The 21873-nt window shown below is 36.5% G+C and overlaps 1 protein-coding gene across 2 annotated transcripts in view; it reads right to left on the minus strand.

The window, feature by feature from the left end:
• soga1 (suppressor of glucose, autophagy associated 1) overlaps window positions 1-21873 on the minus strand; it is a 62425-nt gene that overhangs the window by 37149 nt on the left and 3403 nt on the right. For both annotated transcript variants that reach the window (XM_048177196.1, XM_048177195.1), the window contains exon 3: window positions 11789-11947. In XM_048177196.1, coding sequence (XP_048033153.1) covers window positions 11789-11947 — 159 coding nt within the window. The remainder of the gene's footprint in view (window positions 1-11788; window positions 11948-21873) is intronic.

Raw genomic sequence — 21873 nt, forward strand, 5'->3', positions numbered from 1 at the left:
GTCACGCAATGCTAATAATAATTTGCATAGTTTGATGTGATCCAAGCTAAGCGATCGTTAGATTTAATCACCGATTTACTGTAATGTTTTTTTTCTCAGTTGGTCAGAACAAAAGTGGCAGACATGTTACTTGTTCAGATGACATTTTCCATTGAAAATTCTTATTTTGGTCATACTTCAAGACTACAATCTGTGATTCTGAAGTTCAGTATCCATACCGGTGCGGTCACTGACAGCAAACATTAGTTTCATCTGCTGAGGAGCCGTGCCGATGCACAACCACGTAAAGATGATAATTCCACAAATAACTGCAGTTGCAGGTTTCAAACAGAGATGGCGATAAAGAGGCAAAACTTACAGACTGCAGCTTTAAAGGATTAGTTCACTTTGTCATCAAAGATGTTTAGGTTTAAGGTTTTTGATGAAAACATTTACGGAAAAAATGGAACTGGCGCTGCGTTCATTCCGTAAGTAGAATAGGGAAGGTGTAGGACATACAGCGCAAGCTTTTTGAAGAATACGAAAGTGCGGTTTTTGGCGGAAGCACTTGGAAGGCGATCATTTGTTTATATTAAACATATACATTTACATTTTTTTCAAAAATGACCGATTGTTTCGCTAGATAAGACTCTTATTCCTCGTCTGGCATCGTTAAAATCTCTTTGAAGCTGCACTGAAACTGTAATTTTGACCTTCAACAGTTTGGTGCCCATTGAAGTCCACTATAAGGAGAATAATCCTGGAATGTTTTCATCAAAAACCTTCATTTCTTTTCGACTGAAGAAAGAAAGACATGAACGTCTTGGATGACATGGGGGTGAGTAAATTATCAGGGAAATTTTATTTGAAAGTGAAATAATCCTTTAAATAAAGTCCTTCAAACTTGTATACGGACATACATTGAGGTAATCATTCCTTGTAGTCACACAGCCTGTTTTATTAAGTCAGGTAAGCACTGGACTGGAATATTAAACCACAAAAAGCTACTTAAATATGAAGTGTGCATGTTCTACATGTGTCTGACTGTCTGTGTGAATGAATGACGCAAGTTCGTCTACTTCACATTATTAAGCATAGATATACTTGGTCTTCACTACAACCTGCCAAAATTCAATTTCAGTTTACCTTAAAATGATGACAGTATTCAAAGGAGTTAGTATGTACTTGTGTAGATTATGTTAAACAGACTGACACAGCAGGGAACAAGCGTTGTCCATAAACCTGACAGATCTAATCTTGTCCGACATGCTAAACTTCTTTCAAACAGCTGATCTCAGCTGGTTTCCACGGTCACAATCTTAGTACATGACATGGTGCTCCCTAATGCAGTTTGTGTGGAGATGTATCCAGGAGACAACACTATTAGACCGCCATTAAAAGCAGAAACAGAACAGCCAGTTGCTTTACACAAGGTGTGTGCATGTGTGTTTTGTGCGTGTGCATGGGTTTATAAATGACCTACATGCACTGCAGCATTGTCACTATCAAATCTAATAACCTCCAGCCTCAAAAGCATTATATGAGTTGCTGTGTGTGTGTGTGTATCAGACATAAAGGTCCAGACATCAATCAAACACACATTTCCCTTTCTGCGCTTTCTTTGTCAGTTCTAGCACTGCTGAGCTCAATAAAAAAGAGCTTGCCGCAAACTCGCTCCCTACCAACATCCTCTTATTGTTTGTTTTGCCTGTCCCATTTGTTCAGTCGTGTAATTCTCAAGTGGAAGCAGTTGGAGATTACAAGCTCTCTGTCTGAAGTGTACAAACATCCACGCACATACAGAGCCAATAGCTGTTTGTGTGACATTAGAGCCTAGGTTTAAGACAGATAATGGCCTTTCATTTAAAAGTGCACACTTGAATCCCACAACAGTGACTGAGACGTCAGATCAAGCAAGCACTGACATCCCTGACCATTTTAGAAATCCCCTTTTCCCCTGACCAACACGTTCCGCTAGGTCTGGTGATATGATATTCAAAAATAGCTCTTATACATTAAACGGCTCAAAAAGAAAGAGGAAGATATGATGAATGACAAACAACAACAGTCAGAGGTGTGTGTTAGACCAGTCAATCCACCCTGTGTGTGAACATGAGAAGCACACAAAGATATCAGACACACATCTGCTCTTGCATTTAGTTGGCATAAAGCTGTAGAAGTTTGTATGTCCAGCCATCAAATATTTGAAAACTTGTTTTAGCTGGTTTGTTTAGATGGTGTATATGGATGCAGCCTAACCTATATAGTGCAGTCTGGGCCTGTGTGCTTGAATGTGCGTGTTCATGTGTAGTAAGTTTCATTTTTCATGCAGACTTTTACTAGAGCATGAAATCATCTCTCGTTTCCTGAGGAAAGAACATGTATCTGGATGTGTGTCAGATTAAAACAGGTGTTGGTTGACTTCCTGTAATGAAGCAACAGTGAAGATTAAAAAAAAAAAAGTAATATTGGTGTTTGCTAAGGCGATAATCAATATTACTATTGCTCATACTCCTTTATTAGGAATTTGGACAAACCCCTAAATCTGTGTTAAGAACATGAATGATACACCTTGTGAAAAAGAAGTGCACTTAATTGTACTGAATGCGCACTTGTAGTATACTCTTGAAAGTATATGTACTTGCAGATTTAGTTTTATTTTGAAGTACATTTTAAATCATTGTTTTAAAGGTGCCCTAGATTGTTTTTTTACAAGATGTAATATAAGTCTAAGGTGTCCCCTGAATGTGTCTGTGAAGTTTCAGCTCAAAATACCCCATAGATTTTTATTTATTTATTTTTTTAACTACCTATTTTGGGGCATCATTAACTATGCACTGATTTTTTCCGCGCGCCGCCCCTTTAAGAGATGCGCTTCCTCTGCCCCACGAGCTCTCGACTATATATACATCGCATAAACAAAGTTCACACAGCTAATATAACCCTCAAATGGATCTTTACAAGATGTTCGTCATGCATGCTGTATGCATGCTTCAAATTATGTGAGTAAAGTATTTATTTAGATGGTTACGTTTGATTCTGTGTGAGTTTGAGGCTATGCTCTGTGGCTAACGCTAACATTACACACTGTTGGAGAGATTTATAAAGAATGAAGTTGTGTTTATGAATTATACAGACTGAAAGTGTTTAATAATGAAAATAGCGACGGCTCTCTCGCCTCCGTGAATACAATAAGAAACGATGGTAACTTTATCCACATTTAACAGTACATTAACAACATGCTAATGAAACATTTAGAAAGACAATTTACAAATATCACTAAAAATATCATGATATCATGGATCATGTCAGTTATTATTGCTCCATCTGCCATTTTTCGCTGTTGTTGTTCTTGCTTGCTTACCTAGTCTGTGCACAGATCCAGATCCAAATACTGCCTTTCCTTGTCTAATGCGTCGAATGGGCTGGCATTATGCAAATATTGGGGTCGTACATATTAATGATTCCGACTGTTACGTAACAGTCAGTGTTATGTCGAGATCCGAGTGTTTTCCGGAAGTCTTTTAAACAAATGAGATTTACATAAGAAGGAGGAAACAATGGGGTTTGAAACTCAATGTATGTCTTTTCCATGTACTGAACTCTTGTTATTTAACTATGCCGAGGTAAATTCAAATTCTGATTCTAGGGCACCTTTAATAATCTTTTGTATACTTATATTGATGTGTTGACTAACATACTAAAGCACATGAAAAGTAATTTTAACTGTAGTGTGTTCAATATTACATTTAAAGTTGATATATTTTTTAATATATTTTAAATTGCCACTTTATCATTACAAATCTGCAATTACAAATATACTGAAATACATAACATACAAGTTTCAATAGAAATGGCATTAAAGGGGTCATATAATTGCACTTTTACAAGATGTAAAATAAGTCTCTGATGTCCACAGAGTGTGTATATGAAGTTTTAGCTCAAAATACCCCACAAAATCATTTTTATAGTATGTTAAATTTGTCACTTTTTTTGTGTGTGTGTGTCCCTTTAAATGCAAATGAGCTGCTGCTCTCAAGAAGAGGGCGGAGTTTCAAGAGCTTGTGTTAGCAGCGCCGATTACCTCACACAGACTCACTGAAAATGTCAGAAACTGTTCAGCCTTTTATGTTCAAACCAGAGTCGGACAATGGTGGAGAGACTCAAGAGGAAGTGACAACATGTAGAATGAAACAGGACGTTTCTGAACGGTTAGTTGATGAATTAATGTAGCTGATGTGGAGTTAATTATCTTAAAGTTGTTGATTAGCATATTCTGTCATGATAATCTATAAATCACTCCTGTGGGAACTGTTGTAAGATCCTACAGAGCCAGAGAATATATGCAGCATGAAGACAGAACAGTAGATTAGTTTAATTGCGGTTATAACTTATGTTGTCATCTTGCTTTTATGACATGCTATTGCATTTGTGTTACAGACTGTAATGCAATAACATGGCCCCACCCCCTTTGTTATGTATTCTCAGGGGCGGGGTTTATGTAAATTTGGGGGGTTTGTGACGTCACCAACCCAGGAAGAAGCTTGTTGTAGTCCCTACCAGCCGTTTGTTGTAGTTCTTAAACAGTGATTATTAACAGAAAATATTTGCTTTGAACTTTAAGCATCGTAACTTTGCAGATGTTGTTTATGATCAAACAGCAACATTACACACTAACTAACTAACAAGCTTCTTCCCCAAAATGAACAATGTAAAGCTGAACATCGTTACTGACAATCCTCATTTTGGCTGCGTGAGATTCTCCAGCTTTGTTGTTGTTGAGCTGTTAAAGCTCCGCCCTCTTCTGGAAAGGGGGCGGGAGCAGCAGCTCATTTGCATTTAAAGGGACACACACAAAAACGACGTGTTTTTGCTCACACCCAAATAGGGGTAAATCTGACAAGCTATAATAAATGATCTGTGGGGTATTTTGAGCTGAAACTTCACAGACACATTCTGGAGACACCAGAGACTTATATTACATCTTGTAAAAGGGGGAATTATAGGTCTACTTTAAGTCACACTTAGGTAGGTGGGTCAAAAAAGTGCACTAAAGTTCAGATAACTGCACTAAATATAAACTACAATGCATTCTAATTCATTTGCATTTGCAATTACGTGTCCGAAAACATTTAAATCAGTATATTTTTAGAAAGTATATTTTTTCCATAATAAGTAGTCTTTTTAAAATACTCTTTTAACAAGGTACCACTTGGTTTTTGAGAAAACAAACAAACCTATATATGCCACTTGTGTGCTTGAGAATATATATATATATATATATATATGTGTACGCTTCTCACTTGCTTTTATTGTCTATTGTTCCCATCATGTTCCAAATCTAGTCAAAAGCTCTAATGCCATGTGCTTTGATGCTGCACAGGTCAGACAGGACAATACAGAGAAACACAGCAAACACAGCTGCCAGACAGACTCAAGATACCAGCTATTGTGCCTCCATTTAACTCTCCTTACTTTGTGTTATTTAGAGCAATGCAAATATCGGATACAATGAAAACTGGATATTGTAAATATTTTTTATCTTCATTGGTCTACAAAAATAGTTTGAGAACATTCACTTTATTATGACTTTGTGTATTGTGTGTTCATGAATCTAATTCATTGGATTGTAATGGAAAAGAAATGGCAGGGAAATACAACACTATAACCACACTAAATAAAGTATCATGGTACATACCAGGGTTATTGGACCATTTATGTACCATAGTATTCTTCAAAATCCTTGTAAATGCATGCCATTCTGCATGAATCTAGTGATCATAACGCCACAATTCTTTTCTGTAAGGGAAATCAAGGGAAAAGTAAATTGATTTGTCTTGAAATGACAAGGCTCATCTATCTGGAAACAGTTTCTTATAAAAGCTCACAGCGCTGTTTTTACTGACCTATGACTGTTCTCGTAATCGTCAAATACCCTGCGAGTCAGCAGGTCAGCATTTCATTACTCTAGTTCTGAAAGAACAGAAATACAAGGCCCACATCATCCCTCAAACTTTCAGGAAGTTCTTGGAAAACCATTATTTAAATATTCCCATGCTTTTCCCTACACAGCAAGCAAGGGTTTTAAAGTTTAAATAGACACTGTCCATCTCTAAGATAGTGTTCCTCATCTAGTGTTTGTTTCCATCAGTGAGTTCATGAATGCAGCTCCAGTGACCCTGCACTTCCTTCCTTTCTCAGGGCTTCCCCCTCAGAGCAAAACAAAGATACCAGTTTCCTGAAAAATATAAATAAAAAAATCAGTCATCCTCATAGGACTGTTTCCTCTAGCACAGTCTAGAAAGGGTGAAGAGCTCTGAATTAACAATTAATGCATGCTGTTTGTGAGACACACTGGGCTCTGAATGATAAACTAACACATGAGCTGCGAAAGAAAAAAACTCTAATAAGACTTCACTCTCAAACCAACCTCCTTTTACTGTACTGAAGCCTATTAAACACCTGTTAAACAGCCTCTATAAAACAGGCCCTCCACATCGAGACCACCATCAGAAGGCCATGAACACACAAACACACCCTCTTACACTCCGCCGGCAGGAGACATGTGAACCTAATCACCCGAGAGACTTCACGGCAGCTGCAGCGCCGATCGATACTCGTTCTGTGTTAAATGAAGTACTGAGAGAGAGTTTGAGAAAGAGGGATGGAGAGTATGAAAGAAGAATGAAAAGCGTTTGTAGGAAAGGAAAAATAGGATTTTTTTAAGGTTAAAGGTTAAAAAATCCCAAATCAGCAAGCCTTTACTTGTCAGTGTTTGTTTTTGTGTTAGGAAGGAGGTCTTTGATCTGATGACATCAGCGTGCCCCGCATGCAAACTTGCCTTTTCTCAAGCAAAAAGCCCAAAAGTCACTTGTCAAAAAGTCAGAAATGAGACATTTTCACAAGTTTCTTCTTCCTTGAATTTTATGGTATTTCACCATTGTCAGTTGTTCAGTTTAATAATGTAATGGCACGTTCATGATCAGACATGGCTTTACATTTATGGTAGTAAAAAAAAAAACTTCAATCCACTTCTACTACTACCAAAATCTGCTTTTTACCTTAAATGTGCTGATAAGCAGCCTGTCCATAAAACATGGTGTTACAACAGAAAATGTAACACAAAACAGCCTAACAAATAACAAAATAAGAAAGAAACAAAACTAATTAAATAAAATATAATCATATGTGATGTGTCATGCAGAGACTTCAGCATTTTACATTTAAAGGTGCCATCGAATGTTTTTTTTACAAGATGTAATATAAGTCTAAGGTGTCCCCTGAATGTGTCTGTGAAGTTTCAGCTCAAAATACCCCATAGATTTTTTTAAATTCATTTTTTTAATTGCCTATTTTGGGGCATAATTAGAAATGCACCGATTCAGGTTGCGGCCCCTTTAAATCGCGCACTCTTCGCCCCCGGAGCTCGCGCTTGCCTTAAACGGTGCATAAGCAAAGTTTACACAGCTAATATAACCCTCAAAATGGATCTTTACAAAGTGTTCGTCATGCATACTGCATGCATGCGTCGGATTATGTGAGTATTGTATACTGTTATATTGTTTACATTTGATTCTGAATGAATTTGAGGCTGTGCTAACGGCTAATGCTACACTGTTGGAGAGATTTATAAAGAATGAAGTTGTGTTTATGAATTATACAGACTGCAAGTGTTTAAAAATGAAAATAATGACGGCTCTCTTGTCTCTGTGAATACAGTATGAAATTATGGTAACTTTAACCACATTTAACAGTACATTAGCAACATGCTAACGAACCATTTAGAAAGACAATTTACAAATATCACTAAAAATATCATGATATCATGGATCATGTCAGTTATTATTGCTCTATCTGCCATTTTTCGCTGTTGTTCTTGCTTGCTTACCTAGTCTGATGATTCAGCTGTGCACAGATCCAGACGTTAATACTGGCTGCCCTTGTGTAATGCCTTGAACATGGGCTGGCATATGCAAATATTGGGGTCATACATATTAATGATCCCGACTGTTACGTAACAGTCGGTGTTATGTTGAGATTCGCCTGTTCTTCGGAGGTCTTTTAAACAAATGAGATTTATATAAGAAAGAGGAAACAATGGAGTTTGAGACTCACTGTATGTCATTTCCATGTACTGAACTCTTGTTATTTAACAATGCCAAGATAAATTCAATTTTTAATTCTAGGGCACTATTTTTTTACTGTATATCGCTCACAGTAAACCCTAAAGCTCAAAAATTGTTTAAATTAATTGTTTTTTAGTAGGACAAACTTAAATTAAACAAATTAGTATAACTTTTATGAGTATTTAGCACTTTCTTTTTCTTTCAAGTTCACAGAACTGAAATATTTTAAGTAAAGTGAACTGTTTAATTGTTTTGAGTTTTATGAACTAATTTCTTTTAATTTAGATTAACTTGAGTTTAACTGAAACTGAACTGGGATTTCTATTATAGAAATCCCAGCATGCTTTGACCATGTCACTCGAAAGTGAGAGTAAATGCTAAAATTAAATGTGATATAATGTTTTGTGTGCAAGATTAATGATAAGTGTGAGATTTAGTAGTGATTAATGTTTTGTTATGCTAATTTAGACGTTTCTGTTAATGGCAACTGATTGCCTCAATTTTTTTGAGTTTTGCCAACTTATTCAGGTTAACATGTTTTTACTGTTGTGTTTTTACAGGTTTCTTAAGAGTGTGCCATTATTTTCATAAATATACTAATTTGGAGAAGACATGAGGACATTTGTGTGCTTAAATGGTGTTGATCCATGTTTGGAGCACTAGAGCAGATGAAATATGTAAAGTAAAAGCTAATGTACAGTCAATCGTTATCAGGACCTTGATGCAAGTGTATCAATTATTTACTCAGAAAAATAAAGAAGACATCAAACTAGCACATATTTGTGGGAAATCATCCATTATACATCTTAACCTTCATTAAACAAAAATATTTCACTGCAAAATGCCACAATTGATCAATCAGAATCAAGTATTTCAGAGAGCTGTCCAATCAAACTTAATACATCTCTTTCATCCCATGCTGTTAACTGAGATATATTAATCAGATCATCTTCTTTTATATGCGATGATCCATCATTTCTTCCTATTCTTTGAGAGATCTGTTGTCTGAAAGTCTTTACTGGCTCTTTTCTAGAAGTTCAGTCTCGCTGTGTACCATAAGTGCCCGCTATGCCAAGAATTCAGACCTCAACAACAGAGAGTGGCACGCATCCTGCCCCGGGCTTTCAGCCAATAAGAATGCATAACAGACCTGTGGGTTGAACCATAGTGGTGCAGCCGAGCAAATCGGAGCACTGGCACTGACTATCACAGCAGTACACAACACCCCATAAAATGACTCCCAAAGAAAAGAGTAAACCGACCAGTAATGACAGTTGCTTCAAAACAATAATGCTTTCATCACTTTCTATCATGTAGCAGACATAGCTAATAGAGCACAGACCAACCATTGAGCCAACGTAGATCATCCAGCCAACCATCTATTACTCAGAAGACAAAGAATCATTTATTACCAAAAGAATTCAGGCCAAACTAGAGAATTAACCAAACACAAGAAGCATGCTTTATGTTCCTCCTCGTTAAACTGTCAGTAGAGAAAATCTAATGCTAAATTCATGTGCTCCCATTCCACCCTCAATCCCACCCACCCGAGCTGACATTTACACAGAGAAAGTCAACAGATCAGTACGAGCGAAGGGCTCTCAGCTCCTGTCGTAACACACATAGCTTTGACTAGAGCGGAGCGCTGCGCCTCAAGCTAAATGAATGTGTTAACATTAAGAGTTCTGCCCCAAACCAAATCAAGTACAACATAAATACTTTCCCTTTCAAAAAGCTTCCCAGGAGCTCCTAATGAAGCCTTTTCTGAGAATCTGAAACTAATTAATGATCCAATTTTTCCCCAATTACTAGCAACTTCCTACAGAACTGACACTAAATTCCCTTACTGAAGCTAAAATGGCCAAAAATGGATTGTTCCAACTCCAAATGGCCGCCGTCTGTGGCCACATACATGTGACTTGTGAACTATATTATTTTGCAGAAAAATGGTTTATTGTGGTTATTATTAGTTGTTCTAAGGCATGAATCATTGATTTTATGATGATACATCAAATTCAGTAGTTTGTTATGGAAGCTTGTTTCCGCCACTAAATACAAAATACAAAAGGTAATTGTGTCTTTTTATCTCACAATTCTGACTTTTTTTTCTAAGAATTGCAAGATATAAACTTTATAACTCATGATTCTGAATTTATAACACACAATTCTGACTTTATAACTCGCAATTCTGACTTTATGACTCGCAATTCTGACTTTATGACTTGCAATTCTGACTTTATATCACAATTCTGACTTTATATCTTGCAATTCTGACTTTATATCTTGCAATTCTGACTTTATAACTCGCAATTCTGACTTTATATCTCGCAATTCTGACTTTATATCTCGCAATTCTGACTTCATATCACAATTCTGACTTTATAACTCGCAATTCTGACTTTATATCTCGCAATTCTGACTTTATATCTCGCAATTCTGACTTTATATCTTGCAATTCTGACTTTATAACTCACAATTCTGACTTTATATCTCGCAATTCTGACTTTATGACTCGCAATTCTGACTTTATATCTCGCAATTCTGACTTCATATCACAATTCTGACTTTATGACTCGCAATTCTGACTTTATAACTCACAATTCTGACTTTATATCACAATTCTGACTTTATAACTCGCAATTCTGACTTTATATCACAATTCTGACTTTATAACTCACAATTCTGACTTTATATCACAATTCTGACTTTATAACTCTCAATTCTGACTTTATATCTCGTAATTCTGACTTTATATCTCGTAATTCTGACTTTATATCTCGCAATTCTGACTTTATATCTCGCAATTCTGACTTTATATCTTGCAATTCTGACTTTATAACTCACAATTCTGACTTTATAACTCACAATTCTGACTTTATAACTCGCAATTCTGACTTTATAACTCACAATTCTGACTTTATATCTCGCAATTTGGACTTTATAACTCGCAATTCGGACTTTATGACTCGCAATTCGGACTTTATATCACAATTCTGACTTTATAACTTGCAATTCTGACTTTATAACTCACAATTCTGACTTTATATCTTGCAATTCTGACTTTATATCACAATTCTGACTTTATAACTTGCAATTCTGACTTTATAACTCACAATTCTGACTTTATATCTCGCAATTCTGACTTTATGACTCGCAATTCTGACTTTATGACTCGCAATTCTGACTTTATATCACAATTCTGACTTTATGACTCGCAATTCTGACTTTATGACTCACAATTCTGACTTTATATCACAATTCTGACTTTATAACTCGCAATTTGCCTGGTGACCCATTAAAGGAAGGACCTAAGTCATAACTAGCGACCAGAATGTTATACTGATTTAGAAGTGGGATCATTTTGTTTGAACCAGTAGGTAACCACATAGCAACCACCTAGCAATGCCCAATACCACACAGCAACACTCTTAACAAGCACTCAGATTAACTTTAGCAACCACAAAGCAATGCCCTGGTAAAAACCAAGACCACCCTAGCAGTATCTTTCATTGGTTTCATATTGCATAACAACACTTTTTTCCTGTAGTAAAATGCACAGCCACTCATTGCAATTTCCACAAATTTGACACTTGTAATAATTGCATATCTACAGTTCATTTTAAAGCCCACTGGGTGTCTAATCAACACCCTGAACGTTTCTAGAATGGTCAGTTGTCTCTCACCTCTCTGGCCTTCTCCATCTCAGCTTGCAGGACCTGCTTGGCCACCTCCAGATCCTGTAGTTTCACCCTCAGCTCCTCGTTCTCCTGCTCCAGACGAGATCTTTTCTTCTCCACAGTGTCCAGCTCATTGTGGAGACGGATGGACACGTCCTTTGCCACCTAAACAACAACAAAAGTTTTTAAATGTGGTGAGATGAAATTAAGATGAAAATCAAAAACTCTGCAAGCTGACTACGGAGACAATCTCAGTAAAAAAAAAAAAATCAAGATGGTGAAAGTGAGGCAAGAAATATATTGATATAAATATATTTAAATATTATAAATACAGTGGGTACGGAAAGTATTCAGACCCCCTTAAATTTTTCACTCTTTGTTATATTGCAGCCATTTGCTAAAATCATTTAAGTTCATTTTTTTCCTCATTAATGTACACACAGCACCCCATATTGACAGAAAACACAGAATTGTTGACATTTTTGAAGATTTATTAAAAAAGAAAAACTGAAATATCACATGGTCCTAAGTATTCAGACCCTTTGCTGTGACACTCATATATTTAACTCAGGTGTTGTCCATTTCTTCTGATCATCCTTGAGATGGTTCTACACCATCTACATCTTCATTTGAGTCCAGCTGTGTTTGATTATACTGATTGGACTTGATTCAGGAAAGCCACACACCTGTCTATATAAGACCTTACAGCTCACAGTGCATGTCAGAGCAAATGAGAATCATGAGGTCAAAGGAACTGCCTGAAGAGCTCAGAGACAGAATTGTGGCAAGGCACAGATCTGGACCAAGGTTACAAAAAAATTTCTGCTGCACTTAAGGTTCCTAAGAGCACAGTGGCCTCCATAATCCTTAAATGGAAGACGTTTGGGATGACCAGAACCCTTCCTAGAGCTGGCCATCCGGCCAAACTGAGCTAATTTTTCACAAAGAGTGAAAAATTTAAGGGAGTCTGAATACTTTCCGTACCCACTGTATGTGTAAAGCGGTGTACTGCTAAATACTGATTAAAAATATTGCATGCTGTAGTAATGAATCATTACAGCTTTGCCAGTGAAAAGTATTGAAGATGGCTGATTCATACGTTTATGATTTATGTCGTCCTGAAGGTGGTGGGAAGCTCATTAAAAGTGGTTGATTGTAAAGCTGCACTAACTTTTAAGGAGGCAATTATCAGTGTTGTTGAGCAAACAAAAACCCTTCTACCACACACACACAAACATAATGGTGTTTGGACCATTTTAGCAACACAAACCCATTTTTCATTACTGACAATGTTTGTATGTTTCTATAGGACACATATAAAGGAAGGATGTAGGTTTGTGTGAGAGGAATGAAGAAAACAGAGGGCAGCAGTCACTGAAAGGGGTAAAAGGGGACTGTGAGGGGGTAGGAGGAGGAACACAGTCCCCGTTTGTGAGTTGTGCTTCATGTTCTCCTCTCTCTCTGTGTCTGAACCACAGCCAGGGTGCAGCTGGGTACCCACAATGCTCCTCTGTACCAACACCACGCTCTAATTCATATCAGATCCCTCCATCTCTCATTTTTTCATTTTCTTTATCTCACCAACAGCCTCTCTGCCTTGTTCCATCAATCTTTCCTTCATGTGAAGCAACTAAAAGTAGCAACACTACTAACTTATCTACATTTTCAGTCATGTTACAGTAGCTGTTTTTAATCAAATGAAGCTTGTCCAGTATAAGCTATTTTTTTTCCAAAATGTGCTATAGTGTGAGTAAATATTACAATGCTGTTTTGATGTCACATTATATTGATATGCAATATTAAGCACTTTTGGTCTTACTGTAAAAATTCTACAAAGATCACTGAATTTGCACAGCATATATAGGTGAAAAATGGTGAAAATTATATGTAGAATATATATAGGCTATATATATATACCCATCAGAATAACTTGAGTGTGTTATTATTATGGTGGTTATAACTACATTTTTAAATATCAATATGGCTTTACTTGCAAATTACATCAAAGATACATACAGTTATTGACTGTAAAATATAAAGTTATCAAAACACCATATTTTAATGCCTGAAACATATTTTAATGCAACCAAAGCTTTCAGTTTTTAAATATAACTACAAGAATTTTTATTATATTATTTTATACAACAATTCTTTCTGGTTCTCGAATCTGATTGGCTGAGAGGCGTGTGATATTCTAGTGATAACAGTACTATCTTTTCACCGTTTGTATCACTCCGCTGGAAGTGTTTGTCATGGTGGCCGAGCAGATCCACCGTTTTTTTTTCGTTTGTTTTTTGTTTTGTTTTTTTACAAATAACTACACTTGTTGTACCATGAACTGTAGTTTTAAGAGTTTTTTTAGGCTATAATGTAGTTGTTCAGACCTGAAATATGAGACCCATATTTAATTATAGCACCTATTTTACAATTTGTTTAAATGTTTTTGGAGCTCGTGTACCCGCTGAGAACAGCTTCATCTCGGCCAGTGCTTCGGGGATTTGCCGCTGGCTCTTATAGTGGTTAAACATTAGATATATTTCATTTTGGGTACATAAAACAGGCAATCTTCGGTCTTATTAATCTATTACTTGTTCCTGAGCAAATCAAATTGAGCTATGTTAAATTTAATAATTTAATATTAAGGCTATATTTAACTTACATCCTGTAGAGCACTGCTTTTGTACATTTGACTGAATTGTACAATTGTGTTTATTTCCTATTGTCATTTATAATGGCTATTGTTGTTAATTTAAATATTGTTGTTCAATAAATATTATTTTATATATTGCTATTGAGAAAGGGTCCATCAGTGCGTAATATTGATTGAGTGAAAGTTATATTAATACGCCATTAGATGACGGCAAAATTTTACGAGTGAATGAGTGAGTCGAAAGAGACTTTTAAATTGAAAGGGACATTTGTAAACAAAGGACGCTGTTTTAGCAAAATTCTCTTAACTATTTTAATTTATTTACACACTTGTGCCGTCGAACTGTTGTATAACCGCAATATCACCCTCGTAGCCGTGCGATATGGCTGTATATCAGCATGCTGTGATTACCTAATCACACCCGTGCTGATATACAGCCATATCGCACGGCTACTCGTGTGATATTGCTCATATATTTTATTATATCAATATTTCTAAGAACAAACAGCCAAGCAAGAATGAATCTATGCCATGATTCATGATAGTGTAGAGTATGTTTCTAAACCACAGACCCTAGGGTTTTATGGTAATTGGGCGTCTGTATTGTCATACAAATGTTTTAATTATCAGAGTACCAAAAGTGTCTGTTGGTCCTAGATTATTTGCATTCACTCCTCCCTCCATTCTGTCTGGACGACACCCACCTGCTTTTGAATGACAATGTCACGGCCTGTCGTTGCTTTTACATGCAAAAAAAGATGGACACCAATAGATCAACAGGGAAAGGGGTAGTGAAGCACAGCAATGTCATGTTTGTGTGTGTGTGTGTGTGTGTGTGTGTGTGTGTGTGTGTGTGTGTGTTGTCCGCCCCTCTCACCACAGCCTGATGCAGAACAACAAACTGCCATATCTGCTGCACCATGAAATCAAAGGAGCGTAATGAGACATCAAAGAATATTTGCATGAGCCCAAGACTGTTCATCAGTAGTACTTGGACAAATATGTAAATGGCTCTGTGGGATTTGTTTGTCTTTGGGTTTGATTATGTGTGTGTGTCGCTCCTCTCTGATCCTGCTTTTCAGGAATGCTCCGCCTCTCTGCTGTGCAAACGGTCGTTTTAAATGACTTCCCTCTAGATCTGTATCTGGTTGCATCTGCGGGACAGATGCCCGGGCACATTCACACTGTAACCTCAACCTTACCCTGCTTAGAAAAAACAAAGCTGCCCTTCGGTTAACCTCTATAAGCACATGCAGTTCAGATGAGCCATATGAAGACAGTCCAAGGGCACCAAATACGGTCGTGTTGAAAGAAACCCATTAACACGGTTCCTACATTTTTAAATGGATTGGCACTTTAAATGCATCTGCCAGTCCATTTCTGCTTATGTCACTCTCGAGTTAATTTTACAAATCCTGCCTTTGCAACTAAAATAGCATTTGCAAATCATTTTACTTACATAATGCAATGCATTTCTGAGTGAAACGGGATATTCAGTGAGATAAAATGTAGGGCAAGTAAATGGAGACTTAGTCTCCTGCTTTTCAATTTTTATTCTAGAAAAAAAGAGACTCAAGTAATCTCAAATGTGCCTCCTCTAGAGTTTCCTCCCAGCTTAGGATCTGGGCTGTAAGTGGGGCTTTGTCTTGCTCCATGGCTGTTTGAGTTGACTTTGACGTGTGAATGCAGCACATGGATGATTATGCATATGCACTCCTCACATACATGATAATGAAGGGCGAAGGCAGGCAGTGAGGTTTCAGGGTCAGTTTTCCTGGAATCCCTAGAGTGGTTTGACCGAGAGGGGACCAAACCGGCTACACAATAAGGAGATGTTCATTACTATGTGCCTTTTTCTCTTTTCTTATCTCCAGGATGCTGCTGCTAAGCTGATATCTGAACAGGCAAACAGTATTTTCTTTGCTTATCAGCATCTGTCACCCTTACTTCCTCTTTATTATTCTCATTCTGCCCAGAGGGAAATTTTATTGCTCATATGTTGCTATTTTATAGCTCAGGACACTCGTTGCATGTCTCATTAAGCTCAAAGTATACTTTAATTTTCATACATATGCCTTCTTGTTAGAATTTCAGACTCCCACGCCGGAGACCCGGGTCGCGGCCCACACAGAGTGTGGACCTGGGTGAGGGGTTACATATTGGTGCCATGACCCCGATGGGAGTGAGGCTTAGGGGGTGAGTGTAATGGATGTAGGCTCACTCCCCTGATCTCAAGAGGCGCTCTAGCGACTGATAATAGAGATACTAGTCTTTAGCCTCCTTGTTAGAGCACCCGACTCCCATGCCAGCGGACCAGGGTTCGAGTCCCGGTTCGAACAGGAGAGGTTACACTAGGATATACCTACAGTGCATGTGGCGTAAATTTCATTAGAATAAAAACATAACTTGACGATATCGTGGAATGTAAATATATAGCACTATTGACACTCCAGGGTGATGAAATGCATGGATGAGAATATAAAGAGCAGGACATGCTTGATATGCGATTGTGAATTTGGGACGTGCTCGATGTAAAAAATTGTTATTAAGCACAATAAGCATAAAAAACTTACTGCATTGAACGCGGTGATGGACACACAGTGTAAGCGTGCACACAGAAAGCCGTGTCTCTCAGCATGCGATTGTGAATTCAGTGTGCTTGAATGGTTAAATACACACGCAAATATGTCAAAACGCCCACTGTGTGGAGAATTCATGTAAACACAGACAGTTATGTCTTAACTGAAAGTAAACAGTTGTGTGTAAACCAGATGTGTATCAGTATAATGGATCTGTGCATTTGGTCTTAAAGTGACAGCAGCCTAATATACCTAATGTGAATCCAACAAAAAGCGAAAATAATTTATTGCTCTTGACTGAATAACTTTTCTTTAGCTTTAATAAGAAAAGTTTATATTTAATTAATACAGTGAAGACTATGCAATATTTTATTTTTACATGCGTTTATATTAAATTTCTGTACTAATTCTAACTACATGTTAAATAAACCTATTGTACCTGAAGAACTTGTGACTTTTTTATTGCTCAAATTTGGAGTATCCTTTAAAAGGCTATTAGTCTTGCTGTATGCATACACTATGCATTTGCATCAAAACTGAAGTATCCTTTGGAATTTAGCTTTCAAAGCATTAACTTTGTCTCAGAGGTTTTGACCAGAAATGAAAATAATGACATCTATTTCCCCTGCAAACTGTATAACACGGGCTCTGCTAATTGTTGATTATAAAGGGAGTAATACAGTTTCGATGCACTAGATTATCTGAATTTAAGGAACTAAAGAGATTGCATTCATGATTTTTGTTTCCTACAGCTGTAATCATTGTCTCTGTTTCTCAGCTGTTGTTTTGCATGAGCACATGACTGGAGAAGCTCAGATGGGTAACAGAGGGAAAGAGGAAGCCACAGTGTTGCTCCAAACCCAATTTAATAAGCCAGAGCAGCTGATGAGAAGGTGTGGAGCTGTTTTCCGTCCTTCCCCTGACAGATCTGGGAGACGTTGCTCTCATTGGATGAGAAATGAGGCCAGTGCTTCAGAGAGCAGGAAATGGTGCAGAGATCTTACAAACATTCAAATCTTCCTTCAACCCTTTTCACCCCTACCCCCTCCTGACCATGACATCATCCCCTCCCCCTCGGTCCCGAGAGACCAGAGCAAGATGGGAAAAATGTGAACATGGGAAACTCTTATATGACAGAGTAAGTCCAAGGGGGAAAAAAAAAACCATTTGTCTTGCACAGCCTCTTGGTCAGAATATCACTGACCTCTGAATGAGGCTGATTCATTTGGAAAGTACCGAACATCAAGCGATAAGTGGGTAATGTGCGTTAACATCAAGGGTTTTACTTAACATAGAGAACATAATTAGTAATGTAGAGGCCAGTAATAATTTGGCATTTTCAGATTATGGGCAGATAACTCAACCAGTTGATCTAAATATACTGACAGTCTTGTCAATGGATAATAAATATCAGTTGTCATCATAAAATTGTATTTTATATGCATACAAATACATGTATGGTAATTACTGGCTCTCCACAATGGCATCATTTTGGGGCAGTGGATTTCACATAATACAATATTTTTAACTCAAAATAGTATTTTATGTCCCATTATTTATGCACTCTAAAAAAAATTGTTAGGTTGAAAATGGACAAACCCAACAATTGGGTTATTTTAACCCAGCGGTTGGGTTAAATGTTTGCTGGACAGTTTTATTTAATCCAACTATTGTTTAAAAATTACTATAAGACTGGTTTAAAATGAACCCAAAATATGTTGGAAATTAAAAATCAGACACATAATTACTAGAGGAAATAATAATAAATCACAAAGTGAACTTATTAATATGCAATTTAATAAATGTTTATTGTTTAATTATTATTCATTAAACATATTAATAAATGTTCATTTCCAACATACTTTGGGTTCATTTTAAGCAAGCATTACAGTAATTTTTAAACAATAGTTGAGTTAAATAAAACTACATTGTATACAACTCATAACGTTTTGTCTTGTGACTAAAGAGAATACATTGATTTAGGTTTTATTAAAAATCTAGTTTGTACTGAATCAGAAATTTAACTTGAGTAAACTTAATAAAATTCCTTGTAACAAAATTACAGCAATTTTTTTAGTTTAGTCCAAAGTAAATATTATACTTGGATGTTATGGTAAAAAGTAAGTTTTTCCAAAGTAAAAATTTTAAGCGGTACTAAAGTAAAAATAATGATTTGGTCTCCATAAAAAACAATATTTTAACTTTGTTTCCATGTAATTTTTTTACTTTGGGCTGAAGAACTATTTTGATTGATATTAAAATAAAATTTAAAGCTTTAACCAAATTAAAAATATAGTTTGAGAAAAACTAATAAATTTAGCTGTAACAAATTACAGCAATTTTTTTAAGTTGGTCCAAAGTATCATTTTTTTCAGTGCAACAGGCTGGGCAAACATTTAACCCAACCGCTGGGTTTGTCCATTTTTATCCCAGCATTTTTAGAGTGCATTTGGTAAGTGAGCCAGATATCAAGCAGGATAATGTATAGTGTGTTGATCTATCGCAAAACAAAGCATGACTGAGAGACATGCTCAACTCAACATCATGGTCCCTTTCAGTTAGTTTTACCTTTACCTTTTTTTTACTTTCTGCTAGTTTTGTAGTACATAACAATATACAAAACAAACAGCCTAGAAACAAAAATCCTCTGAGGTCATTTTCACTATAATCGATAACTGAGACAAAGATGGCAGCAGTTGCGTTTGTATGAAACGAGAGAGAGCACTGAAGTGAAACACGAGACATGAAAGTCAGCTGAGCGGCCTGCTAAACAGCATTGCCATGGATGATGGTGAATATTAGGAAATATCTGACTGCTGAATGCCATGATTGACCAATCAGTCATGAGCAGTGCTGGGGAAACTTACTTTTAAAAGTAATGCATTACAAATATTGTGATACTTCCTAAAAAAGTAACTAATTGCGTTACTTAGTTACTTTTTACTCACCTGGGCTGGGCTTGCTTGTTTGTTTTTTAATAACAATAAAAAAGTTCTATTTTTGGCAAATGTAAAGGTCCTCTCACACCAAAAGTGAAATGAATAAGCCTCACAAACGTGATGTTTATCTAAAGTCATTTTTGCTTATTGGTATGGTTGAATTGGATCATCGAAGATCAGAAACAAAGACGTTGGTTAATAAAGTGAGATTAAATACATAAAGTGTATTTGTTTAATTTAATATATTTAATTTATTGCAGGTTTGTGCAATATTCTGAGGATTGCATTTCACCTTTTTTATTCAGTTTGAGGAATACTGATTCTGTTTTTGTGCAAGTGAGATGAGTAAATGCATAGTGTAGAACTACAAAAACCATCAAGTTTACACACAACCCGTCTGTGCTTACTCACGTTAGGACTGCAAAGAAATGCGTCACTTTAGTTACTTGAAAAAAGTAATCCGATTCCATAACTTGTAATGAATAACAACACTGGTCATGAGTATATTGGTTTTATATAGGCCATCAGCTACTGTACAATCTTAACTAAATACTTTAGCATGTGCTACACAACCATTCAAAATATATTTCAAAGTACAGGTTGTTGCACTAGTTATCTTCATATCACTTAGAGCTACACAGTGTTTTGTTGCTGTGCTAAGCTGAACATAGCGTGTCCGGTCACAGTGGTGGCAATGGAGTATTTCAACCAGTTGAATGCACAAGAGCCGCGAAGATCAGTGTAATTTGACCTGGCTGTGTCAGTAGCGTGGGGAGACAATTGACCCTGTGTTAGGAGACTCCTGTCAGCAGTTAAAGAATTCAGCAGAGGCTGAGATGTTTTCCTGCAGACACCATCCCCCTCGCCTCGCCTCATCGATTGTGTGTTACAGCTTTTGATCCGTACCAGCTGTGTCCTGAGTGGTAAAACTTAAGCATGTGACAATGCTACTTGTTAAAGTCCACCATCGTCAGTCTCAGTAGCACAAAGAGAGCCACAGCATTTGCTTGGCAGAGGAAACCACTCTCCCTCCTTTTCCTTCCCTCTGTTACTGTATACAAATCAGCCATGTAAAAGAAGAGCACAGAGAGCGAAGGCAGTGCCGACGGGAATGACATCATGGTTATTTCTCTTCCCTCTGACAGAGCAGAGAAAGGAAGTATTGTGTCCACAGCCATGTGAGACAGTTGCCTGCGTGGTGCATGACATGCAGGCTAAAGCATGATGTTTACATCACTGGATGTTTTATGAGATTCACCAATGGGATTCCCTCGTGAAAAATAACGTATTATGGAAATAATATACTTTAAAAGAATATGCTTAAATGCAAACTGACTATTGATTTCAGACACTTAAGTGCATGTTATTTACATTTAAATGAAAATGTATTAAAGTTAAAGTTAAATGCAATTAGTTGAATTTAAGTACCTACTGTAAGTAAATTTTTATGTGTAATTTCATAAGTATACTGCTGAATGTACAAGCATTTATGGTAAACTAAAATATACTTACTACAAGTACACAGTGAATACAATTACGTGCACTTTTTTTCACAAGTGGTAGTTTGGGTAAACTAAAATTGGGTAAAAAATATATTAAAATAATTAGCTAAATAATTAAAAAGGGGATTTAAGGGAATAACGAAAAAGAAACTTGTTGCAAATTGTATGCAAATATTTTTTTTCAATTATATTCACTCTTATTTGTATGCCTAATATGTCAAAAACGCAAACCGTTTCTTGTCTCGTCACATTCAGTAATGAATTACATTAATCATATCATATTAATCAAATAATAGCATGTTTTCTATTCAAAACTGCAAAATTTCATTTAAAAAAAAAAAAATCGAGTAGTTTGCATCACTGGATATTACTGTCGTCGCTGAATATTTAAATCATTAAACAGCCGTCAAATATTAAATGT

Source organism: Megalobrama amblycephala, linkage group LG24 (assembly GCF_018812025.1).
Source record: "Megalobrama amblycephala isolate DHTTF-2021 linkage group LG24, ASM1881202v1, whole genome shotgun sequence".
Taxonomy (NCBI): Eukaryota; Metazoa; Chordata; class Actinopteri; order Cypriniformes; family Xenocyprididae; genus Megalobrama; species Megalobrama amblycephala.